At 31.4% G+C, this 15,612-nt stretch overlaps 1 protein-coding gene across 1 annotated transcript in view; it reads left to right on the top strand.

The window, feature by feature from the left end:
• Positions 1 to 15,612, top strand: part of LOC124539343 (paired box pox-neuro protein) — a 63,481-nt gene that overhangs the window by 12,451 nt on the left and 35,418 nt on the right. Inside the window, exon 2 of the mRNA XM_047116706.1 lies at positions 12,446 to 12,472. Within this exon, the coding sequence (XP_046972662.1) occupies positions 12,460 to 12,472 (13 nt within the window). The 5' untranslated portion in view covers positions 12,446 to 12,459. The remainder of the gene's footprint in view (positions 1 to 12,445; positions 12,473 to 15,612) is intronic.

The raw sequence follows: 15,612 nt of genomic DNA, 5'->3' as shown, positions 1-15,612 counted from the left end.
ACTCTTATACTCGTATTAATGGTCTTACGCACACAAACACATCTTGTTAGCAGCACACTAATGCATAACCATAATATGACGTCAAGGGGCGCGCCTTTGTGAATGAATAGATCTATATCGATATAGATAGATAGATTTAATTTTGTATTTATGTTGTATTTTACATATACCTTAAGGTAACTTTGAATTAATATAAATGAACAAATAATATTACGTAACGCTAACCTATAATTTATACTTGAAACTTACATAAACATGACTGTGTTACCTGAAGTATGTGGATTTCGCTATAAATGTAATTTTTGTGAGAAAACATAAAAATTGTAGAACGAATAAAACATGATATCAACGTATTTCATGCAACACGAAAATGCAAATGTTACGTTATGCTGTTTTTTTTTTGTTTCAAACCAAGTAATGAGTTTGTTTTGCGGGAATTCAAACTATGCAGTTAATTAGGCTATGCCTAACCCTTGACTTTGTATCGAGTCGAGTCGAGTCGAGTCGAGTTGAGTATTCACAAATTCTTGAATATTTTAAATGTATCAATTCCTGAAGAATGTGTTTTAAAATTTAAAGAGTTTAAAAAAGAAAACCTTTTTCTTCTTCTCACAAATCATTCCAAATAGAAAGTATAATTTTAAATTTGGAATGACATGCAATGGTATTCTAAATTTGAATATTGACAGAAGCCGATATCCGCTATTTTGCCCTCGCGCTATTAATATTTCACATGATTTCATAAAACAATTGAGAAGTTTATATATATTAAATAACAGACAGACAGAAATTGTAATATTACATGAACAGACATATACGACAGGAATTTGTGCAGCGTCGTATAATTTCCGAAAAGAGCTTATGTTTAGATCAGAGACCATATAACTTAACCTCTTATTATATTGTCACACAAACTTCAGAAGTAAATTAACCTTTGTCGAGGTGTAATTTATGATAGTATCATCAAAATGTACGCCGTTTTTCCTAACATAAAGTTACGTGTTCTAAGATGTATTTACTAGGGAAATAGGAATCGTATTGAATAAATAACAATTACCATGTTACAACGTAACTTTAATTGTAAATACATATTTATTATTGCCATTTATATGCAACTAGCGACCAGCCCTGGCTTGACACTTCTAAAGCTGTCAGTGTCTCTGTACTATCCTAAACCTTCTTTTTGAATCAACGTATCCATAAAAAAACCACATCAAAATTCGGTTAGTAATTTTAAAGATCTAAGCATACATAGAGCGGTGCGCGACTTTGTATTATACTATATTATGTTTTCACAAGGTTACTCAATTAGAAAATAATAGATAAGGCTAAGATTTTATTTGGTAGCCTTAAACAAATTATATTTAAAATACCAGATTAGATTATCGACGGATCTGTATGTGCGAAATGTCATCTCATTCAGATTTAATCGGTTCGAAAAACAGTTGCAAGTTCTAACCCGCATAATCAAACAAGTGCAATGAAATAAAGACCTGTAATCAATTAATTAATTAACACTAAAACAAGATTCACTACTTAATACCTACCAAGTAGAAATATGATTAAAAAATCTAAATATATGTTTGGCTTTACTTTAACAGAGTTACTTTCCCATTTATAATATTAATATCTAGAGATATTGTGAAATATGAAGATAGGTGAAGAGTACATTCACTAATAGTATAATAATAATTACGTTCATTTGTTTAATTTCGAAACTTTAGACATATGTAAATATATATTTAAGCTTCATATCTTAAGTTATTAATCTAATATAGGTATAAACTATAGCTCATTAAAATCATCACTCGCTAGATCGTATTCCATTTATTTGGAATCGGCGCCGTTTGTAAACTACGTTGAATAGATATAACAGACTTCGCCAACAGCCAGCAGCTAAAGAACAATTTTCCTCATGTTTCAATTCAATTTTCAATTTTACTAGTGGTTTAGTCCTAACCGCCATACAAGTTGTTGAGGTTTCCGAGGTTATATCTTAATTTATATCTATTTATTAATCACTTTCCACCAACCCGCATTGGAACAGCGTAGTGGAATATGTTCCAAACCTTCTCCTCAAAGGGAGAGGAGGCCTTTAGCCCAGCAGTGGGAATTTACTGGCTGTTGTTGTGGTTGTATTAATCATTGAATATTGCAAGTATCTCTACACATTATAAAACAAAATTCGTTGCCCGCCTGTATGTCGATCTGTACGATTAGTTAAATAGAGTGAATCAAGTTGGAGGTATATTATGTATAATACACGCATATGTCTTGAATGTAATACAGATTAAAGGAAAGAAGGAAAGGAAGTAAAAAGCAAAGAACACCAATTTTTTTTAGCCGGATTTTTTTTTATTTGCTCTAAAAGTTTTATGTAGACTCTCATTAATCCTTATCAATCCTTGTGAAGCCGGGACTGCTGACAAGACTACACTTAGAATATATTCAAGAGAATTATTATATTGTGAAGATTTTAAACATGAAAGTCACGGTTATGACATCAATAATCTAGATTGAAAGCGAGTGAAAATACAAAACGCAACTACCACAATACCACAATGTTAGATAAATACTTAAACCCTTTCCGAATCGCACCGAATCTTTAGGAAACAATATTTTTTTCATTACAAATTAAACGTTTCCACTGTTATTACTGTAGATGATATAGATTTACTTGATCATAGAGCTTTATGTAGCCCATCTAGTAGATATACACTCATCATATATTCTAATACTATGAAGCAATAATATTGTTGTTTCAAATGTGTGCGAGTCATACAGACATTTTATTTCCATGATTGGTGGCGCATTGGCGATGTAAGAAACCTTTTGAATTTCTTACATCTGATATCTTTGAATATCTGGTGAGCTTACCACTGCTATTATTAGTTATGCAAGTATTTATTTTACAATGCCTATGTTAACGGAAAGTTACCACTTACTCCAGTTTAATTGTTTTGAGTATTTTAGCCTTTAATTTTCATTAATGATAAGAACATGCCTCAATACTTTATTTGGGTTCTAGTTAAATCTATATTCTTTATTAATATTATAAATGTGAAAGCAATTCTATTTATCTGTCTGCCTGTCGCTCTTTCACGACCAAACCGCTGAATCGAACTTGATGCAATTTGGTATGAAGCAAAGTTGAACTCCAAGACAGGACATAGGCTATCTTTTTATCTAACACATGACAACTAACGCCCTAAAATGTGAAAGCCGCGGGCAAATACTAGTATGTTATATTTACGTAAAGTCAGGTCTGCGTCCACACTAACATCGCTTCGCTTGCTCCGACCTAAGCCTTTCAAAACGGAATTCAAATAGGCTAAACCTATTTCGCTGAACCATTATCTATTAACCGAGAACATTATCTACACGGCTGGCACCGTGTAGGCCGGGATTGAGAATATTATTTAGTTAAAATGAGATAAGTCGAACCGTTAGCTTCAACTTAGTATTTGAACTTCTTAATAAAACCAAATCTCACAGCATTTATTATTTAATTATCGAGATAATTAATTCAAATCTATATTAATAATTTCGTGCAGGTATACGATAGACACGATCCATACCTATCCAAAACGTATATGTTGTTAAAACTAGTGATCTTTATGCGGCAATATGTATATGCAAAATTTTAAATAAAATCAGTGAAATTCAATGACACGGCAGTTCAACGGGTGCCCGTATTTAAAAAAAAAAAGTATCTTAATACTGCTTTTGAATGTTTGTTGATTGAAAAGCCAAAAATACTAAATATCTAATAAAATTTCAACTTTTTTACCAATTTATGATGATCACAATGTTTATGAAAAATAAATGTTAGGTTTATTTATTTCACTGAGGGATCGCCTCAGGATTACAAGCTAAGTTTTCATCTAAAAGATATAATATTTTAATACACTTGATAGGTTCGACATATTTTTAACAAAGAAATGATAGCCGTGAAACCGTTGCTTTATTTATTTTTTAATTAATACAATACTTAACATTAGTACTATATGAAAATATGTTCTAAAAATTCAGCAATTGTGTATCAAATTTATTATAACAATAGAACCGTAACATAGCAAAACTTATGCTTTAAAGTCAAAATACTCGTAACAAAGTGTTTTGTTGTGAAGATTAATGTGTACGCTGTGAATGTATTTAGGCTACATTTTCAAGTAGTGATTATGAAATCAACACCCGAGCACATAAATAATGAATAATTTTATAGCAAGCCAGCAGAACTTATTTTATCCCATTGGCCGGCGAGGTGGTCTTTCTGTGTGGCGATGCAAATGCGAGGTGTCGCCGTCTTTATCTCAGACGTGCGAGGCCGCCGGTCACACCGGAATGTAATATGCAGTGCTGATGAAAGCAGTATTTCAGTACAATATAATGACATTATATAAACTAATACATTTTCTTAATTGTCTGTGGTTAATAAAGACTTTCGAATATTAGTTAAATTCTTCGAATTTTTTGGTAATTATTTATCCAGCCAAGTTCTTTTTTTAAGTAAAACTATTTAACAGCCATTAGCTCATTTAAATATCTATTAATTAAATAACAACAATTAGGTGATGTACAGTTACATACATACATAAAATTATTATTTGCCTTTGTTAATTTTAATATCAAAATAAATGTAAAACTACTTAATACATAAAAGTGGTTATATTTTTGAAGTTCTTTGGCATATATACTACTTACAATGAATACTATAGGTGTATATATAAAAAGTATGTCTTACGCTTCGGTGTGATAGAGTCTCCCATTATACCTCCCCGTTCGCAACTGAAGTTAAATGAAGATATATTCCACCGTTAATGTGTTTAAATGGCGTTTCTGTTATGGAACCTGTTATCATTTACCTGATATTAATTAAGGCTTTAAATAATAAAAAAACCTATAGACTATCTCTTATAGCGCATAAGAAGACTAAAAAACAATATTATGTAAATAAATAGATTAATATGTGTGATTAAATTTTTTATCTGTGCAGATAATCTTTTAAAAATTGCTAATGTTATAATTATTCTATATTTTTTTGCCTGTCGTTGAATGAATGAATGTTTCTTTTAATGAATGAAAAGGAAGTGTTGCTGGCATTTAATTTTTTTTTTGTTTTGACATTACCTGCAAATGTTAAATTATAGTTGTTGACATTGTTACGAAAACATCTAATACTTTATATTATTTACCTCTTATAACCGCTTTCTAATTATAATTTGTAGTTTTTAATAAGTTTGTAAGCATTCTGATCTGTAGTGATTAGTACAATTACTAATTACAATTAACGGAAATGTTGCTATGCTAAATATAAGTTGCATTATTACACCTAGGGTTAATTTGACTTCAATTTTTTCAACAAAAAATTGTGTGATAAGTGTGAAAAATTATGTGTAAAAAGATTATGTTTTTTTAAGTTAAGAGTTTAATAAGAAGTAAAAATTTCTTTTATTGTTCTTATTGATAATAACAGTTCGATAAACACATAAATTAAATAATAAAGTTCTTAAATTTAGTTTTTAATATACATTTTAGTATTTAATTTTATTCACAACATTTAACTATAATAAATATGTATTAACCAAAAAAATGGGCGTACCATAATGTCGTTTAGGGACCGCCTACACTATAAACATTTATGATAACTTTGGGCTCTACAATAAAAAACAATATATTTAAACAAATTTAATACGTTATGCAAATTTATTCATAAATATAAAGCCAACATTCTGCCAACAACAAACCGAATTGACATAATTATGTTATTTTAAAAAAAAAAACGACATAAAAATATCTCTATTAATTTATTCGTTCCGTATATCCGTAAATCTGGTACAAGAGCTTCGACTCAATTTGCAGCACAAATTACAAAAATTAAAACTCCGAATGTATTAAAAGGCGTCTAGTATAAAATTCAGCAGAAAATAAAGTCACCCACACAATCGCGATAAGGGCGGACGCACACCGCGCGAACAGACAAGTAGTTTAATTGAGAGTTGTCGCTGGGGGGTCCTGAGGTGTTGCTTTATGCTAATCAATTCAGTAGTTTGTTTTTTACCCGCTATCGCCACTGGAATCGGGCCCTTACTTTTTATTTGGGTTCCGCACTGGACGATTCGAATATTTGTCGACTCGGATTTTTCGGTTAGACGAGATTTTTTCCTCCTTAATTACATTAGATATCTTTGTATTGACGTCCTGATTTTTGGTCGAGTTTTTTTAAAGTTCCTCCGGGATTACATTTCTTTTCAATAGATAAATAGTAATTAATATAAAAGTTTAGTACTAAGATAAAAACGATCCCGTTCATGTGGCTCATTGAATAAAGGGTTTGTTATGGGATCACAAAAACTTGAAATACGAAGATATATAGTAGATACTAGTAGTGGCCCGCGGTTTCGCTCGTCTTTAAGAGTGTTGGTTGTCATGTGTCAAGCAAAAGAATAGCCTATGCCTTTCTTGGAGTTCAAGTTTTCTTCATACCAAATTTCATCAAATGCAGTTTAGGATTTTGGTCGTGAAAAGGCTACAGACAGATAGACAGACAGAGTTCCTTTCACATTTATAATATTAATAAAGTATCCTTATAAAATAAACTAGACCTAAATACTATTATAGGCTTACAATATTTCGTGCAAAGTTCATTATCCAATGCTAATTTATTTATTTGTGAAGTCGTAAATACCGTTTGCATATTACAATAACTTTGGCTTCAAGCACAGTAATGACAAAATGTTATGCAAATATAACAATCCAAATTCAAATTGACCTCGATAAATACCAGCATTTGGCTCTCCTAAAAATTCCTTTAAAAAAAGTAAGTAAGTAACAGCCTGTAAATTCCACTACTGCGTTAAGGCCTCCTTTCCCATTAAGGAGAGGGTTTGGAACATCTTCCACCACGCTGTTATAATGCGATTGATGGAATGCACATGTGTCAGAATTTCGATGAAATTAGACACATGCAAGTTTCCTCACGATGTTTTCCTTCAACGCCGAGCACGATATGAATTACAAACACAAATTAAGCACCTATGTATAGTGGCACTTACCCGGGTTTGAACCCGAAATCATTGTTTAAGATGCACGCGTTCTAACCACTGGACCATCTGAAATCCTTAAGATTAAAATAATTGAAGTTTTTTATACAACGCGAAGTCAAGTTATATGTTATCTAGAATACTAACGTAAATAGATTCGATGAAACCAACATACAGAACCTCTATGCTGCAAAATAAATACTTCTAAATTTATTTTGTAACGGAGCGTATAATTTAGCCCTGTCGCCGTCGAGTTAAGATATCTTAATGTGTTCTCCGTAAATTTATTTTGACCATCCTTTATATATAAATTTTTATTTACATAAAAATAATCTTGAAACATTTATGAAATATTGTATAGATGAGTATTACTTTATATACAATATTCGTAACCATACCTTACATGTATGTTTAATTGATACAACGAAAAAATATGTTTTATACAATTTTGAATATTTTCAAATGTGTGCCGAAATTTTAAATGTAACTTGTATTTGTTGCTTTTGACTGTTAACTTAATTATTGTTTAGTGTGGAATGCCTTGTGTATGACTTTATATAAACTTCCAACGTGAAAAAAGTACCAGAGTAAGGGTGAAACGGGACTGGGGTGATATGAAGTGTCGTCTATTGTTTTGTGCTGTTTTTTTATTTACCAAAAAATAATCTACTAATTTTAAAGCGAAGACACCATAATAATATATTTTGTCCATCAATTTTTATGATACTAAACAAATAGTTAGAAGGCTAATTTTAATAGACAGTTTTTATTTGTTCCTAATATATTACACACTGATACACAGACGTAGAAAAAAAATGGTAGCTCGTATAAGGATGTAGAATCAGAAGTTCTGGGCTGTCAGACCGGGTTAATAAAGCAAGGTTGGATTTTTACTAAAGAAAATTTCTCCCTAGTTAGTTCAGCTTAGAACGTACTTCAGAAAGGGCTTGAATCCATTGGTCCTTCAAGGAAAGATGGTGTACCTCTATTTGCATATTCGTGCACTATAATACATATATGACAAATATATAAAGTGCTTATTTTCTAAGCCTCCGCGACGAATGTTTGCTGTGACCGAAATCGGTCAAATCACTTAATCATCATTAACCTCCTATACCATTTTTAAGAAATATTTGAATTAATAAATATTCATTCAGTATAATCCATATGGATAACTCAGTTTTAAAGCCAAGTAAACACAAAAAAATGCGACAAAGTGGTATTGTATTATACCACTCAAAATCATATTTAAAAATTATTCCGTTATAGAACCTCTTTTTTACGAAAATAATGAAAAGACTTAAAATAAGTCTTTCCTTTTAATTAAACCTTTTTGTTGACTTAACATTTTTAATTTTTTTAATAATCATCTGTCGTTGTATAAGTATATCCTGCGGGACTATTCTGTAAGAATAGGCTATTTGACAATGCGAAAAATAAATTGTGAATTATTGTAATCAGTGTATAATATATTGTGAGTTTGAAAAAGTGGTTATTTACTAACGAAAGTTGAAAATAATACTTAATTTATTCAAAAATCCATCAATAAAAATGCATTTTTTCAAACGTTTGTCACGTGACACAAAACGCTCCTGATTGGCCGGGCTTATGATGAAGTCACTTTTTTGTTAACCTTGCTTGTCTACTATATGCACCACAGATTAAAATAGAAGAAAGTGACGTCACCGATCCCTTTGCAGTGCCATAATATCCAAGTAGCGTTTTTGCGCGCTATTTAAATATGATATTTTTCGGCAAATATGTACTAGAAATAAAAAAAAAACAACTTTTACTGGGTTCCTTAACTTGTACTAAATAATATAAAACGGATTTAAAAAACCAGTCAAATAGCCTATTCAAACGTTTTATGAGCGTGTTGTGTGAGTTGCGACTTTCGAGATTTTTCTTACAGAATAGTCCTCCTGAACTCTGCGATGTATATGTGTCGTGTCACTTACGACCATATCTAGTGTAGTGATTTTTATTAGGGTTAAGCCACTCACTTTACTTCTGTGTCAAGGTTAGGTACTAATTGGATGACACGTATATCACTGTCAAACGTCTGTCGGTATGTCTGATTGATAACCGATAACGGGACATTGAATAACGTTATTATTATCTGTATTAATAAATAATTAAAAAAACATATGTTTCTGTTATTATCTGTTAAAAGTAGCAAAGACAACGGTTTTTGGTCTTTGTCTTGATTTTAATAAAAAGTTTTTTAATATGTTTGTAAACATACTTTTCTTATTAACGTTCAGTTACATATTAAATATTATATTAGATATTATTGTTTTTTTTTTTAATAGGGCATTGGATTATTAATAAAAAAATACAAAGAAATACTTTTTTATGGTTAGCGTGTATTAAAGATTATTTATATACTTGTTATTATTGGAATGTTTACTTATAGTCTGATTAACTGCCAAGGTTTTCCCTGAAACGATTTCGTTGGGTATAAAGGTTCCCAGAGACATGACCATTATTTAAAAATAAAATTACGAATATTTACTAAGTAAACACGCACACACGTGTAATTAATTTCGTAATAAATGAAAACTATAGTTTACTTCACTTAACCAGAATTCACAAAACCCTACCAGGTTTTGTGAATTCCTGTCTGGGTAAGTACCACCCATCAGATATTCTATCACCAAACAGTAACTTAGTATTGTTGAGTTCCGGTTTGAAGGGTGAGTAAGCCAGTGTAACTTGTAGCGGTACAAGGGACATAACATCATAGTTCCCAAGGTTAGTGGCGCATTGGAAGTAAGGGAACGTTAATAGTTCTAACAGCGTCAATGTCTATGGACGCTGGTGATCACTTACTATGAGGTGGCCCAAATGCTCGTTCACAAACCTATAGCATAAAAAAAGAAAACTATAACATATATTTTTTTTCATATTAAATATATCAAGTCTACCTTCATAGTGATGCGTCTTAATATCCATGTCTTAATAAACAATAAAGTCATATCGATAGCTTAATTGTATCGATTAACTCATTTACACGGTAGGAAATATGAGGTTTTCCTCGCATAAAAGTGGCGTGTTCACGGAGCACGATTGTAATATGCCGTTTTGTCGTCTAATATTATGTTAATAGGCACAGTAATAATTTTGATACGCTCGCCCTAACACCGAAGCGGTCATGGACACGCTTTTATAGAATAATTTTATAAGTGTATAGAAAAAGAAACTTTTCATTCGTTCCATTATTGATTACAACAACAACAGCCTATAAATTCCCACTGCTGGGCTTAAGGCCTCCTCTTCCTTTGAGGAGAGGGTTTGGAACATTCCACCACGCTATTCCAATGCGGGTTGGTGGAATACACATGTGGCAGAATTTCTATGAAATTTGTCACATGCAGGTTTCCTCACGATGTTTTCCTTCGCCGCTGAGCACGAGATGAATTATAAAGACAAATTAAGCGCATGAATCAGCGGTGCTTGCCTGGGTTTGAACCCGCAATCATCGGTTAAGATGCACGCGTTCTAACCACTGGGCCATCTCGACTCATCAATCGATTATATATTAAATGTATTTAAAACAAAGATATTATGATCGAATGATGCAACAGATTATATAATTACAAAACTAAATACGTTCATCTATAAATCAATTCAAAACAATCAATTAATTAATTTTAGATTTCAACATTAGCAAGTATAATTAAAAGGCGATGATGAATGAATATTGTTTTAAATTAATTTCAAATAGTGCTTTATCGATATCGACTGTTAATTAGCCTAGCACGTCACTAGATCATCTTGATATGCAAAACGAAGCGTTGTTTATCTGATCGGTAACGAGTAAGCGCGGTCACACTTTGCGTTTGGTGACGAATTATTATTTTCCACTCCCTTTGAATTTTTTTTTTATTATGCTCCATATTTTTGAATATTTGAATAAATAATGACAACAATGATTAACAAGGTTAAATTATTTTAAGGTAAACATAAATTAGATGTCATGCAACTACACACGTAATATAAGTTCGAAAAAATTTCACTCAAACTGTTCATAAAAAAATTACATAAAAGACCTTGGTGGTAGGACTTTTTGATTCTGGTTAGGTACCACCCACTAAACAGTAATGCTACCTTTATCAGCACGATTTAGTATTGTTGTGGTCCGATTTGAAGGGTTCGTGAACCAATGTAACTCATAACAACATAGTTTCTAAGGTTGGCAGCACATCTGATAAATATTTGTTACAATTCCATTATCTATAGTGGTAAACACTTACCACCATGTTTATATTGTAGTCTTATCGCGCCTAAACGAAATAAAACTTACAAATTGAATTATCTTTGTGATAGCTTATTATATAAGAAAGTCTAAAAGAATAATGAAATAATTTTTAAATTTCAGTGCTAATTAAAAAAATTGATTTCTCTACGTATCAAATATGTAATTTATTAAATTGTCTTGAAGTAACAGTATTTTATTTTTAATATTACAAATGCAAGTATCGATATAGCTCTCCCGTCCGCACTATTTCGATGTGCTTAATACTTAAAAAGTGATATTCGCGTGTAACACAATTTTTTATTCATAATTTTTTGATTTTCACGGTGATCGGCCGCGTTGATACCATTGATTTTTCGCTACGGGCACGCACTGGCTCACTTAATTCCTGATTTAGTACCGCATCATATTTTGATAAGTATTTTTAATTTGAATAAATTATGTTTTAAGCGTGCTATCGGTGCGTAATGGCCGGTTTAATCATAACCGTGGTGGCTTTATGCTAGAATGTCACAGTTAAATATTAGGCTGTATGTGCACGAACTTTCGTGGCGATTACGAAAAAAAAAACGATAAAGATGTCACGTGGTTTCATATTTCGGCGCCGCGCCGATCGCTTTCCGAGATTGCCTTTTTTACGAGTCGAAAATCTTTTATTGTTTTTTTTTTACATATTTTTTTCGGCCCTTTTTAAACTTTGCTACTGGTTTTAAAGTGCCGGTTTATTTATAATATTGCGTTCGTGCTAAATTTATTGTATTTCGTTTTAAAGTTAAACCACCTTCGTGATTAGATAAAATGTTGTTTTTTTTTTTTAATATTTATGTTTATTCGCAACAAAATTTCTATTTTCGTTCTATACACAAACAACTTTTATATACGTGTAACACCTTCTTTTTCATGCCTGAAATATTAAACTAAGTCACGAGATATTAAATAAAATTAAGGGCACATTAATTAAAGCATTATTTATTAGATACAGAAAATCTTTAGCAGCTACCGTAGTTAGGTTTAAAAAAAAAACTTAAAACATATCTTTGTATATTTAATCTACATAATATATTCAAGACATTACGACTCAACTGCATAACAATAACTTATCTCAAATATATCGAAATTTAAATAAAATGTTCTCTTGTTTCAGATTCGCGCCGCAGAATGCCACATACAGGTAACCGATCTCACGAATTCGTAAAACAATCATCAATCCACATCCACCCACGCATCGGCGAAGCTTAAAGCGAAATACTAAAAACCTTTAAGAAACCTCAGATCTTAATTAACTCAAACGACAACATTAAGAGACCGAAGCTTGAGCATTTTACATGATTTTACCTCACGCATTGAAATCATAAGCGTTTCAAAGAACTCTTATCGTTCGAGACCATTACGAGTAATTAAGAGAATCGAGTCGAATCTCGTATCGAGATAAAATCGGATCCGTATCGGCCCACCCGGGCAATGCGGGGTTTCTAATTCATTATACATGCTTAAAGTTACATTAGCTCTTCGAGGTGACTATCCACGTTACTTCCTTGTGCCTTAGTGTTCATTATGCTGTGATAAAGATAACGTTTGTTCATTTGTTCGTCTTATTATCGTTTACGTTCTATGGATTCGTTTTTCGAATTTGTTACATATTACTTTTTTTGTTTTTTTTTTTATTATTTCTGACCAGTAAAGATCTGCTGCTATTTTTTTTAATTTTGCAAAACTTTTTGGAGGTCTTATATGACATAATATTTTTATTGACTGTAGATTAATCTTAATTGCTCGTAAACCTAGTAGCGTTCAACTTTGATATTTAGATATTTGTTGCTTGTATATTTCTATATCTTTCTAAAAAAAATTAAAGATTTTTAATTGAGAGTAAGAATACACACCTACAGTACCAACTTCTTTCATTAATAAAAAATATATTCGATACCCTACTGTGACAACAGTTTTGATATCACTCTTAATTAATTAAACAGATTTAATAAGAGATAAGAGATTATTTTAATCTGTGACCTCTTCAACGTAGCAAATTTTCTGGTGTTAATATTACAAGCAAATGAAACAGATGCAAATAATAGAAAATTAGATTTTTGGCTGATTTTTCTATATGTTGTGCGTTGTATCGTATGTGAGCAATTGTTTGTGATATGTCAAAGTCAAATAGAAAATATATACAGTTAATATTTAACAGTCTTTAGTCAAATGATGTGTAAACTTTTTGATTGACAAGATGACATTTTGAAGGATTACGATACAAACTTAATAATAAGCGAAGCCGTATCAGTATATTAGTAATTTTTTTAAAGCTATGTTTTTTTTTCGGGCGTTTATACTTTTACCGTTGATACAATTATCGATCCAGTTTTTTGTAACAAACTCGAGTTAAAATCGCACCAATTGTCTATGGTCATTGAATATTTAATGCCACTTCTTCCAAACTGGTAGTCACAAAAATTTAATTATCTGTAATAAAATTTAAAATTTATCGATCTCATATTTGATTCGATTAAATTATACCAAAGCGTAAAAAATATCATTGATTTGATTATGAATATAATATTCTTATGAGATCACACACGAAGCTTCCGACTTAGCGAAATACCGATTAATATTATTATTATGCTTTCTAACATCCGTGTTGACGGAATACAATAACAATACTGACTACAATACAATACTAGGTACTATTTTGAAGAATATCTGATGTAGGTGTAACCTAACCTAACCCGACTGGCTTACCCAAAACCCTCCCAACATGTGGTATGGTTCCATGATAAATTGACACACAGAAATGAAAAATACATATTTATTGTAAATGCTACGGTTAATTGCATAAGGAATGCATGCCACGTTATTTCGAACTAAAGATATCTTTAATTCTATATGTTAAAAAAAAAGAAGTAAAGTAACAGCCTGTAAATTTCCCACTGCTGGGATAAGGCCTCCTCTTCTATTACGGAGAGGGTTTGGAACATATTCCACCACGCTGATTCAATGCGGTTTGATGGAATGCACATGTGGCAGAATTTTGAAGAAATTAGACACATGCAGGATTCCTCACGATGTTTTCCTTCACCGCCGAACACGAGATGACGTGAGTGGTGCTTGCTTGGGTTTGAACCCGGAATCATCGGTTAAGATGCACGCGTTCTAACCACTGGGCCATCTCAGATCATTCTATATGTATAAAAGGGAAATACCGCTTACGGATTAATGACGAAATCTCAGAAACTATGATAGCTACAAACTTGAACTTTGGTTTGTAACTTATAGGTTATAGAGACGCTAAGAATGGATTTAACAGTCCACTCCAAAGAGGATAAACTGGGGGCTGGAACTGGAAGTTTGTCTTTTACAAATTTTCGGTAAAGCCGCAGATTTTTTCTCTTTCCTTCAAATATATTTTACTCTTTCTTGTACTTTAAAGACAAAAACTTATACAAAGTTAAGAAACTAAACCCTATCTTGGATCCCAGTAATCAATTGACGAAAATTACACAACGAAATCAAAATGGCGTTCAAACTGATGAAACTCGATTTTCAATCCAACGAACCTTATCTATACAACACGTTGAACATAAGATAAATGATAAAATAATACACAGATTAAATATTGTTTTAAATACCATAAAAAAACAAATATGTAATGATAACATCGCACGAATTTTAAATACTTAATAAATTTTTTAAATATATATCGTTTTATTATATCAAAGTTTCACGATATAGACGAGATTTTTAGATAATTAATTATTTATTTACATCCTCGAACACTCCTAAGCCTAAGCGTCGCGTATCAAACAATGTGATCTTGTATATTCGGGATGTCGCCCTCGACGCGTCTTCGTATCTTCACGCCAAATTACCTAGACGGCCGTCAATCGTTCGATTTATATAGACATAACTTTGAGACTATTCTATTTCTATTCGATGAAAAAAATAAACTAAAGCTCTATAGTGTGCATGAATCTTTATCATTATTATATTCTACCGCCAAATATAGTGATTGAGCCAGCTTACTACATAATGGGCATCAAATCTTAGCTCAAAAGGCTGGTGGTTCATAAACTTAATTAACATGGTTAATATTTCTTACAATTTTTTTTTGAACAGTGATGACTATTTATCAAAAGACTGCCTATTTGAACACCTACTAAAAACAGAAATTTTTAGAATAACTGTATTGTATTAGTTACATTATTACTCAAGAAAAGTCTGCTAAGTACATAATTAGTTCATACATAATTAGTCCCTACCAGGATTGCATGCTGTAAATATACGGTTTTATTTTTATTTAGCTTCAAGAGAATTACA

The sequence above is a fragment of the Vanessa cardui genome, chromosome 22 (assembly GCF_905220365.1).
Source record: "Vanessa cardui chromosome 22, ilVanCard2.1, whole genome shotgun sequence".
NCBI lineage: Eukaryota > Metazoa > Arthropoda > Insecta > Lepidoptera > Nymphalidae > Vanessa > Vanessa cardui.
The sequence above is the reverse complement of the archived record's forward strand: the minus strand, read 5'-3'. Positions and strand labels throughout refer to the sequence as shown.